The sequence below is a fragment of the Cavia porcellus genome, unplaced genomic scaffold (genome assembly GCF_034190915.1).
Source record: "Cavia porcellus strain 051 isolate PalLab524CR breed Dunkin Hartley unplaced genomic scaffold, mCavPor4.1 scaffold_12, whole genome shotgun sequence".
NCBI classification, from domain to species: Eukaryota; Metazoa; Chordata; class Mammalia; order Rodentia; family Caviidae; genus Cavia; species Cavia porcellus.
The window spans coordinates 58,397,292-58,423,599 of record NW_026947495.1 but is presented as its reverse complement, the minus strand read 5'-3'; the positions used below and the strand labels follow the sequence as shown (position 1 = coordinate 58,423,599).

Below are 26,308 nucleotides of genomic sequence, written 5' to 3'. Positions count from 1 at the left end.
ATAGCCACTGTTAGAAGCTCAGGGATTGCTATGGTTTATATCTAGTTGTCCCCCACCACGCTTCCTGTGCTCATAAGATAGGGGTTTGGGGAGGTAACTGTATCATGCAGATCTGACACTCATCCATGGACAAATGCGATGTCAGGAGGAGGTGGTCACTGGGGTGTGGCCTGGAAAGGTGTATTTCCCTCCTCTTCTCTTGATCCCTCTCTCCTTCCTGCCTGAGAGCCACGAGATGCTTCTTCTGTGATGCCACTCTGCCATGCCACTCTGCATTGGAGCCAGCCAACTATGGACTGAAACTCCTATAAACCTTACCTCCTTAGACTTGCATTGCATCTCAGTGACGAGGAAGTAACTAAGACAGGGCTGTTAACACTAAAAGAGCTGTCTTCTGCCAACTTACGATTTCTATATGAAATGAGCAAGAATTCTCAGCCTATTGGTAAGATCTTAGAGGCTTTCTCTTTAGAAGGGACTTTCCCTTTAGAAGCCCCTGCAAGAGGGAAGACAAGGGTGACAGTCCTCACCAGTGGAGAAGCAGCTCACAAATGGCCTCATGTCTGATTTTCATCTTTCATGCGGCTAAGAATCCATGCTAGCCAGTAGCATGAGATCTCTGGTAAGTACTGAAGAGACACAAGGATGGGGCCCTGTCTCCCAAGGCTTCTCACAGTCTAGGTCAGGAGCAATGCTTGCTTGGGGGAAAGAAGAAAGGCCTTTGATGCCAGGAGGAGCTATCCTCACTTCATCCTGTAATATCAGCAGTGTAAGGAAAAGGTGGCCAGGATGTCTAGAGGAGAAAATGGCAGTCTGAAAGCCAGAACCAGAAAGGGCTTCTCCCTAACTGGGACTAGAGGTAGCTTGGAAAGTGAAACATATAGAAAGACTCAGGATGGTGATAGGCTGACTTGAAGACACGAATTCTACCACAGTATTACAATTCAATTGAAAACAATTCTATAGTTTACAACCCACCAGGTAGCCAAAGTACATAAAATAGAGTCATTAAAGCCCATTCATTTAAGACAGGAACCAGAATCCGGTTCTGTTCCCAGTCTATGTGCCTTTTTTTCCAAAAAGGTACCTACCAACCAGGGTCTGGTCCGTTGCTTGGGGAAACCGACTTTCCTCATCCAGAAGTGCAAGCAGGCCCAGGGGTTTCTGGAGGAACATGTCCAGCAGTGGCCGATTGTCCTCGTACTCCACAGGGATGGCATCGATACCCTCATTCTGATATTCCATCTGGAGGGAAATGGGTTGTGAGTCTCTGCAGACTGAAACTGACCTCCATACCCCCAGGATATTTTGGCTTGGACTTTCTGGGTCTGGCAACCTTGAATGCATGTGGAAAACAGGGTGAGCTTTATGTAAACAGTAAAGGAATCAGCTGTGCAAGCTGGCTGTTTGTGTGACGTCCAGTGGGCCTGTGACAAGCAGCTCATGCAAGCAGAAATGGGCTCCTAACACAGATTTGGAAAGATCATAATTCAGGAACTCATGCAGGAAAGGGGAGAAGTGGAGACAATTTTTTATTTTGGTGGCAAATATACCTTATGCCAGGAAGAAGGCAGACATCTATCTTCTTGAGGGAATCAATTTGGGAAAGAAAACTAGGAAAACTGCAGCCACCCTGTGTCACTTTGCACATCATGGTAGACATGCTGAGTTACAGCAGGAGAGAATAAAGCATTCTGAGCAATATGCATGAAAAAGTGAGTCTCAAAGCAAGATTTAAAGGATTGGCGTGTCACCAGCTCCATTCAAGTGAGCAAACATAACATCCCTCAGAAACTAAGATGTCTTTTTTTCACAGTAATTTAGACGTGTTATTATTTATTTGTTTATTTTAAATTTAAGTTCCTTGGTACGATTTAGGTATACATATGACCACCTTCGTTATGGGGAACTTGTGTCTGTACATGACATACCTTGTCTCCTCTTTTTTATGCCGTCTTCTCCCCTTTTCAAACCCACTTCCCCTCTCTGTTCACAAAGCTCAGCTTTCATTTTATCCTTTTTTTCTCCTTATTTTTCTCTCCTTCCTTCCTTTCCCCTCCCCACCTCTAAAATATAAATAAGAACATAAATGGACACTAGACGTTGTAAAAACGAAAGAAATTGGTTGTATATTTTTGAAATGATCATCTCACCGATGATTTTCGTATACTCTTTTTTGGGGGGTAGGTACTGAAGATTAAAGATTGCAGAGGGTCTTTGCATTGAGCCATATTCCCAGCCACTTTCCTTTTGATCCAGGGACCCCCTAAGTCACTGAGTTTCCCAGTCTGGGCTCAAACTTGTGACCCTCCTGCCTCAGCTTCCCAGAGTGCTGGCTGGGATGACAGGCAAGTGCCACTAAGGCAGGCCCCCTGTTAGTCTAACAGGGTTTTTACTTTAAACTGCAGGCAGCTTAGAGACACCTTTCCCCATCAGATTCAATAACTTCAAATTTCACTCTTACCTGCTCAAGAGCAAACACATGCTGATTGAAATAGTACTGGATTTGCTCATTGGCGATATTTATACAGAGCTGCTCAAAGGAATTTCTCTGAAAGTTCTCAAATCCAAAAATATCCAAGATCCCCACATTCATTCCATGGTCTGCACTACTGCATGAAAGAGATAAACAAAAATTTTTAGGGGAAGAATCACCCATCCCAAGATGATGAGAATATATGTACCCGAATGTCCATCAACTCAGGTATGAAAGCCATGTCCTATATATATAGCAGTAGGACCCTTTAAAACCTCACTTTGGAGCCTCTGTGTAAAACAGATGAAGGGACTGTCACCTCGGCACTCTCCCATCTACCTGCCCACAAAGCCTAACTGGGGCAGCATCCTTTGTTTAGTGTGATGTCACCTTCTCCCATATACAGAAAACCACTAATTTTTAGGGGGGGAAAGTAGCTAATAATGTAAGCTATTGTGCTTTAAAACTTTTCATGACATATTTGATTCTAAAGTCACCATGAAGAGGACATTTTACAGATGGAAATGTGTGATTCTGAGCATGCAGCTGATTAAGCTGTAGAGCTTGGGGTGGGCCCCGTTTGTCCAGCTCCTGGCCAAGCCCACTCTCTTAAGCTCTCCACGCGAATGGCTTCATCAATCACTCACCTCTCAGCCATTAAACACTGGCTTTCCTGGATCCTCATGAGTCTTTTCAAGGAGAAAGCCTGAGAGCAGTGCTGAAGAAAACCCCAGGGAGGATCAATGCTTCCTCTTGCAAACCCTAAGAGACGCCGGGTTGAAGACGGCCCTCTTGAAACCTCTGCTTCCCTGGGGAACTCACCATATGTTTCTGTCCGGTTGCAGGAGTGTGTTGATGCGATTCACAATCCAGCTGAAGAGCCTTCCGTACAGGGCTTTGGACATGGCATCCCGGACGTCTGCGGCTCTGTCCACAGTGTTGGCGCGGACGATGGTCTCACCTCTAGTGACCACACAGTGGGACGTGAGGGCCTCCTGCAGCTCTTCAGGGCTGATGCAGAGAACAAAGGCAGCTGGAACAAAAAATAAGGACGACATTAGGGAATGTGGTCATCCTTTCATTCTATTGTTCAACCAGCATTTATTCAACATTTAGTATGTGCCACGGTGTGTCCTAGGCACTTCAAATTGAGATGGTCAAGCAAGGCGCCTGACCCCAAGAAGCTGTCAAACTGACTGAAAGTGCCTCACAGGTATTTGATGGAAAAAAGGGGTGGAGGGACGGCCTTCTATCACCTGAGTTGGAACAATAGCTGCAGACAAGATTCTTCTTATAGTTGTGAAGTACAGTACATTAATATATTAAAGACTCTAAAATGTACAGCAGTTTGATTCTGTTCTTGGTAGAGAATTAAAGTGACTCAGGTTAGGCAAGAGCTAGCCAGAGAGCTTGGTTCATTCAGAGATCTGTTCTTCGTTACTCTGGAGGTGGCCCAGGCAATGGGTATAACTGAATAATTCTGATTCAGCTCATTAACTGAAAGGAATGTCTTCTGCTTTGCCAATCTGGTTTTTTGTTGGGAGGGAGAATTCCTGGTTTAAGAGACAAAATTTGTCACCTCATATAGAACAATCCATCTTTCAGCTTACTACAGAACAAATAGCTGAAATGATTATTTTTTTAAAAGTGCTGCAGTTTAACACAGAAAAGTTTTTACTCTATTTAAACCAGTTTGCTTCTTATAACTAAGAATTTTTACTGTTTATGCCACCATAATGATGGGTAAAACTTTAAGAATAAACAGATGCCTGCTTTCTCTCCTGCAGATGCTGAGTCAATGAATTCAATCTCCTGTTTTGTTTTTGTTTTTGTTTTTGTTTTTGTTTTTTTGTCTTTTTCTTTTTTATCGGTACTGGGGATCGAACTCACGACTGCCCGCTTGCAAGGCAGGCGCTTATGCTGCTGAGCTAAATCCCAGCCCTACCTGTATTTTTTTTCAAAGCATATAGAGGATTCTCAACAGCATCCAAGGATGAGAACTGGTGCCCCAAGTTCCCGGCCATGTAGTCCTTTTCTGCAAAACAACCATCTGCAGCTTGTGGAAGCAACACTGATGAGCCTCAGGAACTTCTTGGAAAAATATTAGTGAAAACATCCTAGGGCCATAGAAGGACCAGCCAGAGCTGCATTATAATCTTTGAAAACTACTAAAGTGAAAGAAGTATATCTGTGTACTCTAGCAACGTAACACACAGACATTAGAAATTACCGTTTTTCAGAGCTTCCGCATTGGGCACTTCACTTTTATCAGTTTGGTGTTGAGAGGAAATAGCTGCAAACTCAACGTTCCCGATGTTCAGAATCCCAGCCAGAATCCTGTACACTGAGTGCACTTCCTGAAAAGGACACCAAGAACTGTATTTGAAGGTCCTGCCAATGAAACCAAACAGGGACTAGAACTATGGCATGAACTGCTAGTTATCCACCAAGTCCATTTGCACCTTTTTGCTGGACACACACACAGATTTTCCAACCTCTTTTGCACTTGGGGTGCTAGACAACTAAATTTTAACAATGGGTCAAGCAGAAGAATGTGGGTCTCTTGTAGTGCAGTTCCTACAGGAGCAAGCATGCGTCCTCCTCATTTTCACGCTCACTAAGCTGACCAGAGCTCCCAGCAGCACAGCCTCAAGCACACCATTAACAAGGATGCTCCACATCAGTGATGGATCACGAGGAGTGGAGTCACTCTGCAGCCTGAACCTTTGCCTGGGAATGGTGATGGAAGGGGAACTTACCTTCTTTGTTCTTCATACTGCTTGTTAGCCTTTTACCTTATCTAATATCAGCTCCCAAATAAAAGTATTTTTTTCCAAAGCAAGAAAACACTCGCCTCCCCTCCCTCCCCTCCCTTCCTTTCCCTTTCCCTCCTCCTCTTTTCTCTTCTCCCCCTCTGCCTCTCACCTTCCCTTCTTTCCTCTCTCAGTGATACTGGGGATTAAATCTAGAACCTTCACAGTGAGCTACCTCCCCAGCCCTTTTCATTTTTTGTTTTGAGACAGGGTCTTGCTAAGTCACCAGGTTGGACTTGAACTTGCTGTCCTTTCCCATCAACCTCACAGAGACTTGGGATTACAGGCGTGTGCCACCATGCCTGGCTCCTTCATCTCTTCCGAGTATAGCTTTTATGAAACATTTGGGAGGGCATATGCTGATGGACAGCTAGAACATCTCCAAGCAACAAGACAGAGTCTGTGTTGCGAATAAAGTCAGGAAATATTCTGAAAGGGTCACTAGAAATTATCTTAATATAACAAGAAATATATATTTGGCTTTTGTCCCCAGTTCCTGATACAAAAGCTTCTAAAATCCTTGTACCTTTCTGGGTGCTAAGGGTCTTGTACTGGCAGTGAGTGCCTTTTAAACACATCTGAATTTATGCTAATAAAGCAACTCATCAGGGGCCTCTAGAGGGATGGAAAGGGTGGTTGTCTGAGAAACCAATCAAGTTAGAAGAAGGCTGAAACTGTCAGCCCCCCCTATCAAATTCTGGGCAGGAGAGAGGGAACAGAGATTAATAATTAATCATCATGCCTGTTCCCCAGGTTGGCAGCCACCTGGAGGTGCAGGGAGGATGGCGTGCCCAGAAGGTTGGCGGCCCAGAGCCCCATATATGTTGCCCTATGCACTTTTTCCTTTTAGCTATTCCTTAGTTTTGTCCTTTAATAATAAATCTGTAACTGGAAGTAACATGCTTCCCCGAGTTCTGTGAGCCATTGTACAAGTTATCAAATCCAGAAAGAGGGCCATGGGAACTCCGATTTATAATGCATGAGTAAAGAGCACAGAAGTCCTGAGCTTGGTGCTGGATGTCTGAGGGGACCAGTCTTGTGGGACTGAGCCCTTGCTGTAGACCTAATGCTAATTCCAGGTAGAAAGAACTGAACCGAGTAGTAGCACATTGAGCTGGCACCAGATAGTTGATGGGACAGGCAGTGGGGATGGCAGGTGGGGATTGAATAAAACCAATTCAACTTATCTAATTCTTATTTTTATATTGAAAATTGAATTTATAAGCAGTATTAGTGCTCTAAAAAAACCTTTAGAGGCCGGGAATATAGCTCAGAGGCACAACACCTGCCTACAAGCGTGCAGTCCTAAGTTCAATTTGTGGTACTCCTCCCTCCTCAAAACAAAGTTTACTAATGTTTTAAAATGTACATCTTCTGAGCTGGGTGTGGTGGTACATAACCTCCACTCAGGAGGCTCAGGCAGAAGGATCCTAAGTTCAAGGCTCCCCTGAGCAATTTCAGAAGACCCTGTCTCAAAAATAATATCGAAAGAGCTGGGGCCCTAGCTCCGAGGTAGAGCACTTGCTTAGCGTATATGTACCCCTGGGTTCAATCTCCAGTAGGGAAAAAGAATATTATATTTTCTACATGTGAAACAATGAAATAAGTAGCCAGGAAGTTTCTGTATTTTTTGCTTATAGATAGAGAAAAATATTTTCACAAAAATACTTTGGCAGGTTGTTTGATTTAGTACTCTACATAGCAGCAAACAAGAGCTGTCATTAGACCACTGATAAAGCACAGACCTCAAACTGAGACATCTTTAAACATCCCAGTGAAGCCCAACAGGGAACACAGTGGGAACAGCGACACCTACTGGATGGTAATGCTACAAAGACAAATGATTTTAAGTAGGGCTTCTGCAGCAGATAAATATTGTTCTTCCAGCTTCTAAATCAAAGGCAAGACGTCATGTTTCTAACTTCAAGAATCCCTGTTTAATCACACAACTTAAAAGTGGCTAAGGCGAACACCTACCAAATGGGTTTTCTGAGACTTGCTTGGATTTAACATGACAGCAGCTCATTACCTTGATCAATACAGTGCAAGGCTCGCTGAATGCATCAAGCAACTCTGCAGACAGAGGTGAGAGAGTGAAACAGAGGCTGCCTCGCAGTGAGCTCTGCATGCGCTGCATCTGTTTCCATTACCTCTGGAAGGTTTCCACACTCAGGGAAAAGCGTATTTCCTCTGATTAAAACACAGCCAGCCCCATCTTGTATTATATAGCACGAGCCATGAAACCTCCTAAAATAAGGTTTCTGGGCTCTTTGCAACTGGGAGCCTCCAGAGAAGAAAACAGTTGTTAATGATCATGCCCTGAGACTAGTACATCACCTTGATCCTTCTCTAGCAACATTCTCTTCAACTTAATGCCCAGGCATCAACCAAAGTGGAAAACCAAACCCAGCAAAAACTTTTACATTCAAACACAGCATGACTCACTGAAGCTAAAGGTAGTGTGAGGTTTCTCCCGGGGTTCTGTGAGGGGAAGTAGAGAGTATCTGACACTTCCTCATCAGGAGTTACTGGCTTTCGTGCATCCTCTATTCCCAAAGATTTCTTTAACTCCACCATAAACGAATCACTTCTTCCTTTTCCAAACAATTTTTCAATGTTGCTATCTCTTTTCGTTTCCTATCAGTTTCCAACTTTCTATATAAAATGAAATAAACTGATTCAGAATAAGAAATATTATCTAGAAGACTGTGAAGTCTCCATCTGGGTCATATCAGTCTACTGCTGATGAGCATGAATGCAATCTCCTCACCAGTCAGCCAGAGGGTGGAGAGTGTTTCTCCACCAAGGCCCACCGCAAGAGGCATGGCTTGATTCTTCTCTCCTTCTCCAGGGCATTTCTTCTCTGGTGTAGACATTTCCTAGACAGCCTTGAGGTCATGCTGAAAGAGCCTGGGCTGGTGTACTGAAAGCCCTCAGGCCTCGTCTGCAGGGACCTCAGGTCCTTCTCTCACTTCAGGTCCACTCCACCTCCCCTTCCAGCCCCACCCACCTTCCCTCTCCCCTGTAGCTCTCCAGTTTTCACCTGTTCTGCTATAAGCACTGCCTTAGGGCCAGCTGAAGGGGTCTCACCATGAGCCCTATTTCAGCACCTTACTCCGCACTCCAGAGCAGTTCACAACTTCTGACCTCTTAAAGTCAACAGTACTGAGCACAGCCACATGTGTCTGCAATCCCAGCTCTGTGGGAGGCTGAGGCAAGAGGACCCAACTTTGAGGCCAGGCTGGACAATCAGTGGGGCTCTATCTCAAAAAGGAACATAAAAAGCACTGGGGGGATGTAGCTCAGTAGTAGGACTGGGTTCAGTGCCCACTACATTAAAAAAAAATTAATGTTATCCAATTTCTGTGGTGAAGGCACTGAAAATCCTCAGAGTCTTTAGTTATACTTTAGCATATATAGCTTCTGCTTCTCTCTAGCAGTATTCTTTGATTTATAATCTATTTTAAAGAAAGAGTTTTTGCCCTAAACTCAAAGGCTTCTCCCTCACCTCTGCATCCATGGGTCTGCAATCTATGTCCAAGCTTGACCATTGTATGGATAATTTGCCAAAAAGTTTTCCCCTCTTTTTTCTTTCAGATTTTTATTTTTATGAGTACATATCTGTACATCCTTCAGTACACAATGACTATTACATGTACCCAACCCATCTTAATTCTCTTTTTCAACTCCCTCTCCACCTGTCCCCTTCCCTCTATCTCTTGAATCCCCTCCCTCTTTGCAAAAACATCTACTCTCTTCTCTGTCTTCTAGTATCTGTCTTTTACTTTACCCTTTAATTACTTTGGAGCTCTCATATAAGAGATGTCATGTGATATTTAAATTTGTGTGTCTGATTTATTTTACTTAACATTATGGTCTTCAGGTGCACCCATTGTCTTATAAATGACTCAGCTTATCTTTCTTTATAGCACAGTAGAATTTCATCACATAGTTTTTATGTTGCATTGAATATAAATCATTTAAAACCTGACTTACTTGATAAACAAGTCCAATATCTGCAAGACAAGCATAATGTTAATCAAAAACAGTATGGTTTAACTCCAGATAGAGAAGTTGAATACACTGGTCTTCACAAGAGGTTTTGGTATAATTCCTTGAGCCCCTTGCAAGGAAGCATTATCATTACTGGATGTCTCCCTCACTAGGAAAGTTTCTTTATAACAAACTTACAGTTAAATGTCACTTTAGATACTTTTGGTTGGTGTCCTGGAATTAAAATCATCCTCCTGAGTCCATACTAAAGTTTGCTACTCATAATTTTGCTGGACAGGTTTGAGAAAAACTTAAAAGCATCCCTGCAGGGAACCAGTGATCTTCTAAGAAAGGGCAGGAAGAGTAAATTTTGATTGAACTGACACCAGTTCATTTAAGCTCTGTGTAGAAATGTCTGTCAGAAAAGCTTAAGAGAAAGTTATACCAGCCATTTGGTATCTGCTGCCTGACTTAAATCAAATCTTTCAGAATTTAGTTACATTTCTGTGAGTTCATAAACACAAAATGAACTGTGCTAGTTTAGCAGAACAGGATGTGTTCAGAGAAATAAGCACAAAATTTAGGGTCTAAAAGGTGAGATCTGGACTCTTTGCTCCGTTTTTGAGGTTGTTAACCAACATCAATTGGTAGGTTTCCAGTATGAATGAAGGTGGGACACAGTGCAGAAGCACACACAGACACCACATGCTCTGATTAGTTACTAAATAATTCAGATCAGGCATAACTGCGGAAGCTTCTCCAACTTTTTCATTTCTCTCCTTTCATATCCATTCGTATAGCCATTCATTCCTTTATACTGTTCTTTTTCCCCCACCAGGGGTTAGGGATAGTATACTTAATATGTTTAATTTCTTTTTTGATTTTGTTATCTTAAAATGGATAGCGCCCATCTTATGAATACTAGCATGTGTTTTTATGTTTAGAAGAGCACCATTGCATGTTTTCTTCTAGAACTTGGTCCAATCTCTTCATAGAAGTCTATAAATATCTTTGCTTTCATTGAAAGCAAAATACTATCCACCCTATGGCCTGACTTCACTACGGCCCCCGTGCACCATTGAGGAAGCACACCCCGAGCACTCTGGCATGACCCAAGTAACTTTTAATGGCTCCGCTGCCATTCCTACCTTGCTTTGACTCTTCAGCGACACAGTTGATAAAAACCAGCTCTGTAAGTTAATAACCATAAAGGTCGTTTAGAAGTGCTGGAACCTGTTTAATTGCTCTCCTCTAAGGAGCCAAGGGAAATATATTTCTATTTTCATCTGACCTTTGGGATTTTCCACTGTCTGTCAGCTTAAAATCTGTTGCAGGGGGCCAATAGGAAACAGTCATGGCTGGCTAGAAAAAGAGAAAGGTATTACTATGACTAACACCAATCACACTGGGAGGGAAAGGCTAGCCAAACTCTGGATTACAGAAGCAATTCTTTATCCAGAGTGGCTGTCCCAAGGTAACTGGAGTGTTTTTAATCTAGTCCCTTAAGATTTAACACTCTTACCTTACCTCCTAATCATTCACGCCTTTGTTGGAAAAGCAAAAGAAACTATATGTTTTACAAAATTGATGGCATGAAGCCCAGAAACTGTGACACAATCTACCACAGAATAATATGTGAGCCTAGGGTTATAAATACTATCTGTCATTCTAAGCATACATTTAATTGTCAGCCTGGATCTAGTATGATGAAGGTAGTATAATATTTAGAGCGATAGTGTGCAATTGTGATCATGAAGAAGGAAGTGACTGAATGAAAGTTGAAGGTTTCAATTAATTTGTCTTGATGCACAAAGAGTGACCTGCATAAATTTATTTCTATGAGTTGGGCATAACCTATATATTCCTGTTCTCCTATACACAATTCAGTTGAAGGAACTCAACTCAGAAAGGACAGTATTGTTTGGTGTTTGTCATTTACAGTCATATTGAACTGATAGCAATACACTGCTGCTCTGTTCATCTGGGCACCTTTCTACATTGTGTATTCTGCTTTAGTCATTCTTGGGTGGATCTGGGAATATGCATTTCAAACAAGCTTTCAGGCAATGACAACCTTATTACAGGAAAGACCTTATTACAGGACCAATGAGGCATTTGAAAAGTACATATCCACCAGCCTCTGGAAGGCCGAGGCAGGAGAACAGCAAATTTGAGTCTCAATCAACCTATCTCAAAATAGAAAAATAAAAAAGGGCTGGGGATTAGATTCGAAATGTGCAATAGATATTGTGAAAGCAAAAGGGGAAGAGACTGCTCAAAAAGAAAGAACAACTGGATGGGAGAAAGGAGAAAAGAAAGAAGGGAAAAGAAGATAGATACATATGTTAGATAATTATACTACTACTATCTGTTAGCTCATCAAAAAGACTGATTTGTGCTTTCATTTTCTGGTCTTTTTTTATGCCTGTATCTTGTAATCTGGGCAATCACTTTGAAGGTAACAATATGCAATATATTAACCATTGACAGTCTCCTATTATTGTGTTTTGAAATTCTGTATTGTTATTTTTATTTGTTTTTTGCTCTAAAATTTAAAGGGTGGAGGAGTACCGAGGATGTAGGTGACTGTGAAGGCCTTGCGTTCAATCCCCAGTACCACACACATGCACAAAAACTACTATACATATTCTGCCCCATGTTAAAATGTCTACATCTTCCATCACATTCATTTAGAATATTAGCATATAAATTTCTTTCTTTCTTTCTTGACAATCATTTACCTTCTCAGTGAACCCAATAATCCTGAAGCAATGCTGAATTGCTTCAAATTGTCTTCTGTAAGATCCCTTGGAAGTTATGTCCTGCATGACTCTCCCCGTGCCATCGGCGAGGTACCTATCACCAAACACAATGACCATTGACTTGGAAATAGCACCTCAAATGCCAAGACAGGTGCCACTTGGGCTCCTCTTTTACCATCTGATACTGGATGGCTGAATACACACATGGCTGAATAAAATAGGCACAGTCGAGTTTTTGAACATTCTAGAAAATGCAGATGGTGAGATGTGATTCCCACCATCTCATCTTGTCTATTTAAGCTAAGCAGACTGAGTTTCCAGTTAGAAAAACAGCTCCATTTACTTTGGAATTTGTCAACTAATAATCACACATTCATTCAAAATTAACAAGCAAAACTCCTGACAATTACCTAGGAGGCTTTTCCTTAGGAAGTCTGAATTCAGAAAGTTTCTCTTGGTGATAAAGACCAGCATAAATATAGTAAAATATGTGAAAATTTTTCTCTCCCCTGAGGAAAGAAAAGAAGAAACTTTATTAATACTATCTTTCAAGCCTCCCCACTCTGAAGTAATTTATATCATTTTCTTTCTGTTCAAAAATATTATTCCATAGAAAATCTGCACTTTCAGGCAATTAAATATGCTTCATCCCAATTACAGAATAGTAATAATGATAAGATTCATATAATAATTTCACAATTTACATTATTAAACACTTTCCTGTGAGCAGAAGGAGGTTTTAGAAACCAGAACAAGTAACAGCTCAGGTTACAGGTATTAGATAGAGATCCTTCCAGTGCCACACCCAGCACCTGGGCTGCCGGCCTCTGTTTATAGTCCCTGCTGCTTCAGAGACCGCGAAGACATCAGCCAGGTCACCTCCTACTGTACTGGAGCCCCAGGCAGGAAGTGACCTGCACACTGTACAGCAGGCTAGGGAGTGGAACTGGTCCATACCCGAGGTCTGCACTTCCCCACATGCACATGCTTTCAGGTACCAAAGCGTCATCCCTCAGCCCCCCTGGTCTCCTGCTTCTACCTCTTAAGCCACCCTGGCCAGTGTCTTTCTGGATAGATTATTTCAGATAGGGGCCTGGTCTGTGCAACCCTGTTAGCTTATTGTGCTTGAATAGTAACTTTTTTTTAAAACTATCTATATACCTTAACATCCCATAACATCACGTGGCATCACTTAAAAGCATACAGTAAAATTTATTTTTTTAAAAAAATACAGATTAGTAAGAAATACATCTTTAGTTGAGTGAATGGATGTGTGAAGAATGGCGGGGAAGTGTAAGCCCCTCTCGCTGATCTTGTCGCTCATCTGTTTAATGTTCCCGCCAGTCTCCATTGTGCGAGGACACTGTAAACACATGGTAGGAGAAGATGCTTGGGTTTTGTTTTTGTTTTTGTCCGGCAGTGCTGGGGTGCAATTCAGGTCCTTGGACACGCTGGGCAAAGGCTTGATCACTGAGCTACACTCTGGCACTTGGGTTCCTAGGCCAGACCTGGACCTGTGGCACCTGTGTGCCCAGTAGCCCCAGACTCGTCCACCTCTCTGCTCTGCTCTGCCACCTTAACCTGGCCAGTGCGCTCTCTCTCTCTCTCTCTCTCTCTCTCTCTCTCTCTGTCGCTCTCAGATTCACCAAAGCCTCTTAACGATGTTGGCAAGTGTTCTCTCCGCTGGCCCATGAAGCATCTCCAAATGGATTTGGGGTTTGATGACTCCCACGTCCCACAGCTTCCTGTGTCCTTGGAAAAAGGTTTGAAGCCCGCAGCCTGGCTGCAGAGTTCTGTATGACCCGGTCTCAGTCTCCTCTGTGCCACTCTTTCACTCCCCTCTCCTGGCCCATCTTGTTGGCTGACTTGAGATCTTCGGATCTCAGATTAAATGTCTACCCAGGAAGATCCTCTTTCCTCCTGCACTAGATCATGGCTCTTCTTTTTTCCTCTCTTACCTTCCTACCATCTTACATTGCTTCCTGGCACTTAACATGTTTTCATTTTTTTCATTTATTCTTTTAACAAGGCACCCCTCCCATCTCGCCTCAGCCGCCACACTCCAAGCTCTGTGAATTCTGGAACCTTGTCCATTTTGTTTCCTCTTGCAGCCCCAGAATATAGCAGGTACTAAACAAAGCGTAGCGATATTGTATGGTGTCATGCTCCTGAGGAACTCTGGTGTCCTGCAGGGAGGGTATAACAGGACGAGTGGCTCACACTCTGACAGAGTGTATCACACCAGGCATTCTTTTAGGGGCTTTACATAAATGAACTCACTGATTCTTATGACACACCCACAAAGTCAGCATCAGTTGCATCACCATGTCACCCAAGAGGTACAGAAAGGTCTGTGTCATGCCTAAGGTCACACAGCGCCAGAGCCAGTATTTGAAGCCACAGCAAAGCCCATGCTATCAACTATTATTATCTATCAATATACTGCTCTTCTTAAAACAGATTTTTCCCTCTTTCACTAGGTGAAATTAACATGTTGAGTATTCTCGGTGATTTTTACAGGTAAGTTCAATTTTAAGAGAGTCAGTGATTTTTTTTTTTTTTTTTTTTTTTTTTTTTTTTTTTCCTTTTTATCGGTACTGGGGATTGAACTCACAACCGCCTGCTTGCAAGGCAGGTACTTATGCCGCTGAGCTAAATCCCCAGCCCGAGAGTCAGTGATTTTTAAAAACGTATTTGCAACACTGTTAAATTCTTCCTGATCAATCAAGTCAGAGGCAACAAGCTTATCTATTCTAAAAGCATGTCTGCCACTCAGCACTTTGTACTCTCTGCCCTGTAACATCTTTTAGATAAAAACGTCCACCGACCCTCTGCTTAAATAAGTCCTTGCTCTTGGGAAGCCTGGAGATGCAGGAAGGGCGAATGCTAAAGAACAAGAATGTAAATGGAACGGTGGAAATTGTCAAAGCCTCCAAATTTATAATGCAGGGCAAAAACAGTGATGAAGCAGTAAACTTACACTGCCTGTTTTATGACTCTGGATTTTTCAAGGAGATATTCAGAGATTCTTGCCCCCATCACAGCTCCAGTCGGTGTAAACATCATTTCCAGATATTTTCCAAAGCGGCTCGAATTGTCATTGATTGCAGTACACGCGTTCCCGAAGGCCTCCACCAGGGAGTTGACTTGGAGAATCTTCTCTCGCAAGGTCTGATTGTTGGCCTGTGCCCCACAGAGAACAGTCAAGAGATGCCCATGAAAGGTGACCCAGCAAAAATGCCTAGCACTGCCTACCTCGCCACTAACACTCACAGTGTCCTCTTCCTTCCCTGTTTGGAGAAATTAGCAGCCACTGTCAGCATCGTTTTCTCAAATAAGCAACTCACCAAGTATGTAGGATTCAGATACTGGTAGACCAGGGCAGCAGTTTTTAAATCTTGCTGCACTTCATTTGAAATCCTTGACAGGTAAAACGCTAAATTGTTTAGAAAAAAAATTTTAAATGGAGAGATCAGATAACTTTCTCAGTCATCCTCCTGTGTAAAAAGTATTCCTTATACTTCCTTGATCATGTAGTAATGCTACTTCTGAGTAGAAGTAACTACTTGACTGATTTTGCACTCATTTCTTCAGGGTCTGACTGCTAAAATGAAAGTGTTCCATTTCCTTTACCTTGTACTCAAAGATTTCCATTTCCCATCCCCTCATTCACCATAGTGGCTCTGCCTGATTCTGTGCATAGCGTTTAACCACTTTCACAACTTAATGGCTAAATGTTTCTATTACACTGAAAACATGAAAAATTAATTGGCAATAATCTAGTAAATTCATGCTGGCATTATTTTGCTCACTACATGAAATAAGGATGGCCTGCTGACATCTTAAGAGGTCCAGCTCTCAGGAGGCAAACACAACAAGATAAAATGTTTTTCTGTAACTCCTTAAAAACAGTACTTCCCTCATTTATAAAATATGTGCAAGAACTTCTGGTCATGATACGCAAAGCAGATAGGTCAATACCTTTCCCAAGAAAGTCAGATGCTGAACAATCAGGTGGGCGCTTTCTGTCTTCCCCGAGCCACTTTCTCCGCTGATAACGATGCACTGACACAGAAAATGACACAGAGTCAACGGAAGAGTTCTCGGCACAGAAATCATTGGGTTTTTGCTACGGTTTTCACAGAGCAGCCTCTACTGGACACCTTAATTTTTCACTGGGCAGGAAATCTATTCTAGGACTCTTTCCATTTCAGTATACAGAGAACTTCTTCAGTCCCTGTCCAGCTGTTACTGCTCCAGTGTACAGGTGTACTATGATCTATTTACTGGGGTGGATACTTGAATGGTTTTTTTGTCAAAAATTGCAATGAATATTGCTATATGTAGGTGGTTATTGTTATATGCAGATACACTATATTATATATAGATCATTATATTTATATGCAAGTTCATTGCAAAATAAAATCCAAGAATTCAGGATGTTAGAGCAAAAGGTAAAGATATTTGTAAATTTGATAAATACTACCAAATTGCTTTGCTAAGGACTCTACACCAATATGTTCTCTCCTAGTGTCAGAAGTGAATTGAATTATAGAAGGCCAGTTGTCAGAGGCTTGGAGAATTGGTTGGTGTCAGAAAACACAATATTTGGTGTCCAGAAAAAGGACGACTCAGTGGGGCAACTTCTCAACTTGCAAACCACATTTTCTCTCTCCATTTACTTCCTTTCTGTGAAATTTATCAGCGTTTCACAAGTCCTTGAGATGAATAAGAAGCCGGAGAAGCCAAATTTTTAACCTACAATGAATCCACGTGTTCCATTTTGCAACTTACATTGTTGTCATTTTATTTATATCTCAAAAACCAAAAGTTTGGATTTCACAGATCTCAGAAAATACACATATGATGATTCTCTCAAAAAGCTTACTCACCGAATTAGATTACCTGTGTTGCAAATAGAATAAGAAACAAAGAGAATACATCTATTGATATCAAAGTAGTATGCCACCAACTGTGAATTGGAAGTCTACAAAGTAAAAATTGTGTAAGTATCCAGGCACAGTGGCACATGCCTGTAATCCCTCGCTCAGGAGGCTGAGGCGGGAGGATTGCCATAAATTTGAGATTAGCCTGGACTACATAATGAGTTCAAAGCCAGCCTGAGTTATAGATTCAGATCTTGTCTCAAAAAAACTGTATAAGTAAAGTTTGTGTTTCATTAACATTGAGTTTGAGGTTTATTCAATTTTAACCTAACCCACCATTTCTCAGCAGCTAAATGGTGTGATTCCAAAAAAAATTTTTTTTTTCTTTTTGAAACAGGGTTTCAGTTCAGGTTGGCCTGGCACTCACTTTGTGACTCAGTTTGGCCTCAAACTCACAAAGAAGATTCTCCTTTCTCAGCCTGCCAAGGGCTGGAATGATAGGCGTGCACCCCTATACCTGGCTAAAATTTCATATATAAAAACCAAGTCATGAAAATACTGAGACATTAATGGAAAGGAATTCGATTTATACCATTCTGCATCCAGCCTTTTTTACAATCATTGCTATTAATCAGTGGTCTGCTTTATGTTCTCATGATACCATGGTAGAAGTATCTTCATCACATTTTACGAAAGTGAGTGGGTGCTGTTCATGTCTCTTAAAAGCTGTTTCTCCTCTTCCTGATACCATGGCTTTATCAGTGTTATGGGTGCTCAGAGCTGTGACTTCACTTCTCATTTCCTTGGGCAATTGGAACAGCATGGTTTCAGGAAGCTTTAGAAGTTGAAGAGGAAGGAAGGCAAGTCCCTACCTGGTCTTTGCTGAAAGTAACCAAGCACTGGTAAGCAGCGTCTGCTGATGCAAATATGTGGGGGGGATTTGAGGCACGTCTCACCCCATGATACAGCCTGGAAAACTGAAAGAAAAAGTGACTAATTTAAAGGAAGATTCTAATTTTCTGCTAGAACATCTAAAGCTCTCACTATCTGTTGCCCAGGAAACCAAGGTTTTGACACTTGTTAGCCTCCTCCTCAAAAGGCTCTGTCTGGCATCTCCTGGCCAGAGTTCAAATTGTAACTGCATATATTGGCTTCATGAGCTGGTGCAAGGGTGTTACTTCCCTATGTTAAGTCTCCTTGGCCACCAAATTGGCTCAATAGTGGCCCCTGCCTCACAGAATTATGAAAAGTGACATAATCCAGTGCCTGGTATATAGGAGGCACTCAGTATTTTTAGCTATTATTATTGTACCTTCCTTACCCCAAAGGTAAAAACTCCATTTGTTTTGCATTATTATCTGTAGCTTGGGGTATACACCCTTAGGGTGACATGGCTTTTAGTAACACATTTTGCTTTGCCCACATGATTCTTTCTCGGTGCTGGGGATGGAGGTCAGGGCTGCGGGGATGCTAGGCAAGCACTCTGTTGCTGAGCTGCATCCCCAGCCTAGCCCAGCCCAGCCCCTATGGTGCTTAGTTTTCCATTAAGGACCAATATGCTCTTAAAGTCTCCCTTACCTGCGGAGAATATATGCTGAGATTCTGGAAGGGGTTTAAGGCTATTAGGATGTCTCCAACATATGTATAAATCAGTAAGTCTGCATAACGTTTCTGCAACTGATGAATAATTGTATCCTAAGGAGAGGATAAATGGTGGGGAGAATAAACACTGTATTCAGTCAAGGTAGTTTCTATAAACAACACATTATTACAAGAATATTTTTCTCTAGAAAATTAAAGTATCCATTTAAATCATACAGTGATCTTAATGTTATGAAAGAATTAAGAACAGAAATATGCTAGAAGAATTAGAACACAGAGATATCCAACAAAAATTTTACTTGTTATTGGGGGGGAAATATTCTATTTAGAATTTGATTTACTAGGCTATTCCTAATGTAAAGCACAGACAAAAAAAATAACAGTTTCATTTCTCAAAATGTTGCACCTGAAATCTATGCGGTAGAAATCTGAATCGCAACATTTTGATATTACATGTGTGATGGAGATGTTAAAGTTAGAGGTCCCCAGAGTTAGACTCAGCAAAAGCAGGTCCAGTGTAATTAAATGCTCCATTAACCATGCACATGTTAAAAAGGAATTATTACAGTTTTTAGATTTAGAATGCAAGCATGTAACTTTACTACTTCACTAAGTGTAGCTTCTCTTTATGAAGAGCAAACGACTATTTTAATAATTAACAGCAACTTTTTATTAAGCAGAAATGAATTTCAGCAGGTAGAATCTGTCCTAAAGGCCTATGATAGAAAAAGCTTTCCTAGAAAAATTTAGATCCTTTCTCTTCACCCCAGAGACTATAAATGAACACAACACAGGATCATAGCCTTAGTAACCGAGTGTACCCGGTTTTGCATGGCTATACAATTAAATTTTCAAATGACCTTAAAAGAACATGTACTTATATAAAACAAAAGCCATAAATGAGCATTGTCTACTAAATATTCAGCACCTCATCCAGGACCTCTAGATTGACCAAATCATCCTCAAGGCAGTATTTTTCAGCATTTTCCACATGATAGGGTCTTCCAGTATGCATCCTTTCATGCCTAGAAATATATCAAGAGAGTATTAGCTTTCTGACAGTAAATGATGTGTGAGGACTCATTCACAGTCTTATCACATGGTGCATTCAGAGACCTCAGAGACACCAAGTGCAGGCCAGATGCCCAAGCCCTTCCCTGCGGAGCCAACAGAGAAGCAAACTCCATAGCTCGAGCCTCTTTTCTCTTACAGTGAGGAGGAGCATTACCAGTTACCTGCCACATATATTTGTTTTTTTTTTCAGTTCCAGCCATAGCCCTTCCAGGAATAGGTAAACCATACATTTCCTCTGCTCAGGGTGATGCAAGATCACTTTTTTTCCATGTGCAATATTGCATGTAAGAGACCAAGTCATAAAAATTCTGAGCCCTTAATAGGCAGGCATCTCACTGATGCCATTGTGCACCCTGTTTCTATCATAGTCAGGATTTTTGCTTGGAGGAGATGTTTGAGTGCCTCATCTGCCAGCACCATTCTCAACTTTTTGAAATATTTTTAAAACTACAGAAAACTTCTGAGAATAATAAAGACCAAAGAACTGATCATCATTTATATTTTACCTTATTTGTTTATTCAAATTCCTTTTGTAACCTCTGTCCCATCCTGGTCCTCTCATGAGGTGACCATTATTTGGTGTGTGCCCTTGCAGTCTATTTCAAATGCTGGCCAAATATGTGGACATACACATGAATAAGATGAATAAGTTCTTTAGGTTTAATTATAAAAATTATATTATACTCTAGATTTCATTCTGTAAATTCTGGTTTTTTTTACCAGTACCAGGGATCGAACTCACGACCACATGCTTGCAAGGCAGGCGCTTATGCCGCTGAGCTAAATCCCAGACGCTCATTCTGTAAACTTACTTGTTTCATTCAGTATTATGATTTTTTAAGCTATCAGTCACCTTAACATGGACAATGTCTCATCAAATAAAGATATGTCAACCTACTTACCCATTTTTTTTATGTTGGCCAACATTTACGCTAATTCTTTTTTTTTTTTTTTTTTTTTGGCTACTAAAAACAACATAGCACACAATATATTAGACATATCTTTTTGTATATAAATGTGAGTTTTTTTTCTGGGGGGGGACATTGCTCACCAGACATTTTAAAAACTTGGTTGGTAATAACAACAATCCGTTTGCCACAGTACACCAAAAAATAGTTCTTTGAGGCATAACATTAATTCTACGTCAAAATAGACCTTCCTTCAATACCTTTCATAAACTTGTTAAGACTTAATATGGTGTTGTGGGAAAGTACTAATTTAGAAGTTAGAGCTCTGGGTTCTAGCCCCAGATGTGTGAGTATGGGACACTCAGAAACTCCTCTACCTTCCAATATCTTAATTTTCCAACCTACAAATAGACTCATTTATGACTGGTCTATCTATCCCACGGGTGATTGGTAGCATATGTAGCCACAGATACAAAAATGCAGAAGGAGCCAGGGGTTTTGCTCAGGCAGCACACGGGCCTACCTGGCAAGCGTACATGAGTTTGATCCTCAGTACCAAAGAAATAAAAGAAAGAGAAAAATGCAGAAGGAGCTGGGAGTGGTGCATGCCTGTAACCCTACCGCTAGGGAGGCTGAAGCAGAAGGATCATTGTGAGTGCAAGGCCAGACTGAACCACAGAGTGAGACCCTCTATCAAAAAACCAAAGAACAAAAACACAGAAGGGCCAGAAAAAAACGCATCAAGTCCTGTATTTATATCCTTGTCAAAATCTGGAATCAACACATTATTCAGAGTACCATTAATTAAACACAACTACACATATTCTCTCATGTACTGTAAACTCGCCAAGAGAAGCTTCACAACCGGGTTCTTCTGATACCTTGTTTGCCAACCCTCATCACAGCTCAGTAGGATGTCACCCACTGACATGGTCCAATCTAGCCAGGTCCACAAGTGGGTTCTACCTCCACTTTGCCTGTGAGTACAATTTAGAAGTCATAGAATTTTGATATACACCTACTAAGTGTAGGTAAAAAAGAAAGATGCAAACTCATCAGCTCTACGTATTGAGTCTTAAGCATACAACACAATGGAAAGAGACAAATAAAAAATTGGCTCTTTTCCTGTTTATTTCAAGTCTATTAAATTAAATCTCCCTTCCCAATCTCTCTCTCTGACAGATTTGAGGAAGGAAGATTACAAACATGCTGTCAGTCATTTTTTGTACTAGGATCAGTATTGCTGCTATTCATATAAAGGACCTATATAGAACGCAGCTTAACTTTATTTAAAATAAAATGTATAACCTTGGTATTTTTTCATCTTTTTAAAATCTTTATTGTTGTTGTTTGGGAGGGCATTTTTTGGTTATTTGTTTGTTTTTGAGACAAGGTCTCACTATGTAGTTTAGACTGGCCTTGAACTCACTGTGTAACCCAAGTTGGCTCTGAGTCAAGCAATTCTCCTGCCTCAGCCTGTTGAGTGCTGGAATTACAGGCATGCACCACAATGCTTCGTATAATCTAAGCATCTTTAAGTTATCAAACAGAACAATTTATTCATTGGTATCTTTGTATATTGGTGATAACAAAGAGAAATCAAATTTGTGTGAAATTTTACTATAACTCAGAGCAGCTCCCTGCTTCTAGGTAACCATTTCACTGATAAAAGAAAAGAAAGGCACACCTTTCTGATCAAAACCCCTATATGAACCAAAGCTTTTTTTTCTGCTTGAAGTTACTTGTCCAGAAAAATTACACAATGCTTTAATGCTTTTTAATAGAATAATTAAATTCTCATCATATTAAGTTCAGCAAATTTATGTCCTTCTTAAATTTGTCTTACATCTGTGTGAAATAAGGTAAGTTGGAATTTATCCTACATATCATTTGACAAAGAAAGTCAAGAATTAAAACTTTGTCAGCGGACCTGGCTCCTGTCAAGATGGAATGAATAAGCACTTTTCCTCTGTCTCTCCACCAGGTTCAACTAAACATCTTGGAAAGACAGCAGCTGTCTCAGGACTCTGAGAGCAGAACAGTAACAGGCAGACTGGGGAAGGAAACAAGAATACAAAGTGGCCCTGGACCCATCGTGCGCTTCCCAGATACTCCTGACTGTGACTCAAATGTCCTCTGAACCATATCCCCAAATGCCAAGCTTCTTAGAGCCAACTAGAAGGAAAGCACTGTAGGGGAGACTTCCACTGGAACTTCACCAGTACACTTCCCGTGTAAACACACGTAGCACCAAACCACCAGGCTGGGGATTAGCATCTTCTGAGCCTGTAGCAGACTGTCTATATTTGCAGTGACCTATCTGCCTATAGCACAAATACAGCCTTCCAAGCATCATGTAGATGCTGTCTGTGTTTGATTCTCACAGGGGTTTTCCCCAGTAATATTTTATAAACAAATGAACCCACAAACTTTCAAAAGATTTTACCTGCTGTTACTAGCACTGCATGACTTCTTTCCCTGTTATGGTCAATTAAAATACTTAGTATTTACGCCAAAAATTGAAGTTGATCACCTAGAAGTGATGTAGATACAAGATTTTTCTACTCTGATAAAAATCTTCCACTTTCCCAACCAGAAAATGCACACACACACACACACACACACACACACACACACACACATGTGCACTCATACCAACCCAACAATGTCCTCTGAAACTACTGCCTGACTTACTTTCCTTTGGCTCTGGGGTTTAGAGAGCTTGTTATCTTCCTTTGGGTTGGAGAGTTTATTAAAGAAAAACATTATTGATTTTAATTTCTATCTCTTTTTAAAACATTATCTTAGACTTCAGATATACTTGCAAAAATTGTTACATTATTTTATATTTCTCTATAGCTGACATTAATGAAAATAAATTTGGTATAATTTTTTTCAGTTTCCTTGCATTAAATGATTATCACTACTGCTACTAACTCCAATTTTAAATTTTCTTCAAATCCACATGCTCCACCTAGTGCCTTATATAAGAATAACATCCACTCCTGATTTTTGCTGAAAAATTCCTTCTTTCCTATGAAAATTACTACAAAGTACTTGGGTGAGTATTCTAAAGGATAGAGAAATAGAAGGAGGGAGGGAGAAAAGCAGAGAGAGAGAGAGAGAGAGAGTTTGATTTTGTTATATCAAAAGAGTATGGCTCTTGACATTTTTAATGGCTCAAAGACATTTTCAAATCCAGGTAAGTCTATATTGCATTTTTCTAGATTTCCTACTGTGTTTAGGAGGCTCTAAGCATGTTGGTTGCCAGGCCCTGCTTCTCAACCAAATGGAGTTTTGGAAGAACTGAGACTCCAACGGGAACATTTGCTTGGAACATTTACCAAGAGTTTCAGCTTGCCACAGTAGTGAGATGGAGTGCAGACTAAGGATAGCCTTGGGTTTTGGGAACCTCCTGTGTGTTGAGTATCTTTTGGCACGTTATGAAATAATCATTCCAGCACCACTAATTTACACAGGAACCCAGAATCCATCAGTATATGTAATAGAGTGGTGTACAAACGTGAGTTCACGTGTATGTGTGTGTTTTCACAGGCAGAATAAGCAGTGAGGGAGCAAGGCCAGCTGGGGAAAGCACAGTAGGTAACCGGTAAGAAATCTGTTTTTAAAGGTCACTGCTGCAGGTTGAAAAGAAATTAAAAACAAAACAAAAAAACTGAAGTCATTGCCTTAATCAGCCTCAGGCAAATTACGAGGGCAGAACAAAATCCATTAAACAGCAGAAAAAAAAAAAAAAAGACTAGCAATTTCTTCTACAAAGCAACATGCAACACTTAAAGTAGACCTCTGGCCTTTGCGGGTTCAACATTTGCCTCTCAGCTAGCTCCAAGCCTCCTACGGGGCAGGACATGCTGGAACTTGTGGTTTTCTTGAGGTTCACAGTTGAGTTCATGGTCATGGCAACTGATCAGGGCCTTCCCACACTTCAGGGAGTGGTGTTCTCTTCTCTCCAGAATGCTTATAAATAATAAAATGCATGATTTCAAGTCTACTTCTTTGAACCTCAAGTCTACTTCTTTGAACTTTAACGATGAGGTGACAGACCATGTAATATCAATGAATTCAAGGGTTTAAAAAACTAGTTTTTCAAAGAAGTCCTTTAAAAAAAGTCAAAGAGTAGGGAAAAAGAAACCCTTTACAACTGTTGGTTAGAGAGTAGGCTAGTACAAACACTGTGGAAATCAGTGTGGAGATTCCTCAAAAAATTAGGATTAGAGGTCCCATTCAACCCAGGTATTCCCCTTCTGTGTATCTTTCCAGAAGGATTGAAAAACATCACACCACAGTGACATATGTAAAACCATAAGGTTCAAAATATACAATAGTCACTGTGAAATGGGAGGAAACTGTTCAATAAAAAGAAGAAACTAAGATAGGGGAAAAGAGAAAGGATAGAAGGGAAAAGAAAAAAATGCAAGTTAGTTATACCATTAGTGTCACTTAGTTCACTGAATAGGAAAGATTGTGCTAATATTGATTGAAGAAATTTTTATGCCCATATTTTGTACTTGAGTGACTAAAGATAATGTTGTGTAATTTATCAACAATTGTTACTTTTTCATTACTTTGTTGTGAAAATTTGTTTTACCTTTTCTTCTTAATATTAACAAATAAAGTAAAATAAATAAATAAATAAAGTCAAAGAAATCCTTCAGAAAGAAGGTCAAGGAAATAAAAGCTAATATCAAGGAAATGAGCAAACTGCTTAAAAGCATTCCTGACAGTTGGAACAAGAAAGCAGCCTCAAACTATTGCTTATGGAATTTTAGAACTTTTTAATCTCCTTTAAGAGAATCAGCCTTGGATACACAACTGCTCTGCCTAAATTGAATATCTGCCATGTGTCTTGGTTACTTTTTTCATTGCTGAGACAAAATACCTGATGCCCAAAGTTAAAGGAAGAAAGATTTATTTAGCTCACAGTTTGAGGAGGTTTCAGTCCATAACTAGTTAACTCCAAGACAGAGTGGCACATGGCAAGGAGGAAAAGTTCCTGGCAGTGGAAGACAGCAGAAGCAACAAGGGAGGGAAGCAGAGAAAGAGCACAAGGCTAGCCTCTTTCTGTCCCTTATATAGCACGCAGGCTACCCACCCTAGGGCAAGTATAGCACTGTGCCTGAGAATAGATGGAAGGCTCAGACCCAGGAGAGGTGAGAGAGGCTGCACCACTCAAGCCCAAGACTCAGTGCACCTTCCTTGTATTGTACACTAGCTCCTCATGATTCCTACCTTGTTCTTGAGTAGTGTGTGTGTGTGTGTGTGTGTGTTATACAGTAATGTGTTTCATTGTGGGTCAAGTACATTTCCTATTTGTCTGTGGAACTGAACCCAAAACACTGAGCTACATCCCAGCTTTTTTTGTTGTTGTTGTTGTTAGTATCTTGCTAGATCACCCCGGCTAGGCTTATACATGTGCTCCTCTTGCTTCAGCCTCAGACCACTGGGTATGCTATCCTCCTGCCCCCTTGGCTTACCCAACCTCTGCTCTCCCTAACCGATCTCTTTTCTGCTGTCACAGCGGCCTCAGGTCTTCCTCTCATACCATCATTTTATGTCATCCTCTTAAGCACCTGACTCCCAATTGCAGTCTCCACACCCTTCCTCCTGTTATCAAGCTTGAGTTTTCCCCTTGTTATCATCAATTACTTTTTCACTGCTCTCATGTTCTACTCACAGATTCCTCAACTTGTTGATGCTTTAAAAACTCTTGTTTCTACTGCATTGAAGTTGTCAACTCTGACTAGTTTCTGTTCATCTCTTGAAAGTTCCCCAA

The 26,308-nt window shown here is 40.9% G+C and overlaps 1 protein-coding gene across 3 annotated transcripts in view; it reads right to left on the bottom strand.

Moving 5' to 3' along the window:
- Positions 1-26,308, bottom strand: part of Myo3b (myosin IIIB) — a 448,610-nt gene that overhangs the window by 209,888 nt on the left and 212,414 nt on the right. For all 3 annotated transcript variants that reach the window (XM_063259246.1, XM_063259248.1, XM_063259247.1), the window contains exons 10-20: positions 19,461-19,557; positions 18,509-18,625; positions 17,803-17,907; positions 16,026-16,109; positions 15,025-15,227; positions 12,455-12,553; positions 12,024-12,138; positions 4,707-4,833; positions 3,299-3,509; positions 2,465-2,612; positions 1,092-1,245 (exon numbers count right to left, since the gene is read on the bottom strand). In XM_063259246.1, coding sequence (XP_063115316.1) covers positions 1,092-1,245; positions 2,465-2,612; positions 3,299-3,509; positions 4,707-4,833; positions 12,024-12,138; positions 12,455-12,553; positions 15,025-15,227; positions 16,026-16,109; positions 17,803-17,907; positions 18,509-18,625; positions 19,461-19,557 — 1,460 coding nt within the window. The remainder of the gene's footprint in view (positions 1-1,091; positions 1,246-2,464; positions 2,613-3,298; positions 3,510-4,706; positions 4,834-12,023; positions 12,139-12,454; positions 12,554-15,024; positions 15,228-16,025; positions 16,110-17,802; positions 17,908-18,508; positions 18,626-19,460; positions 19,558-26,308) is intronic.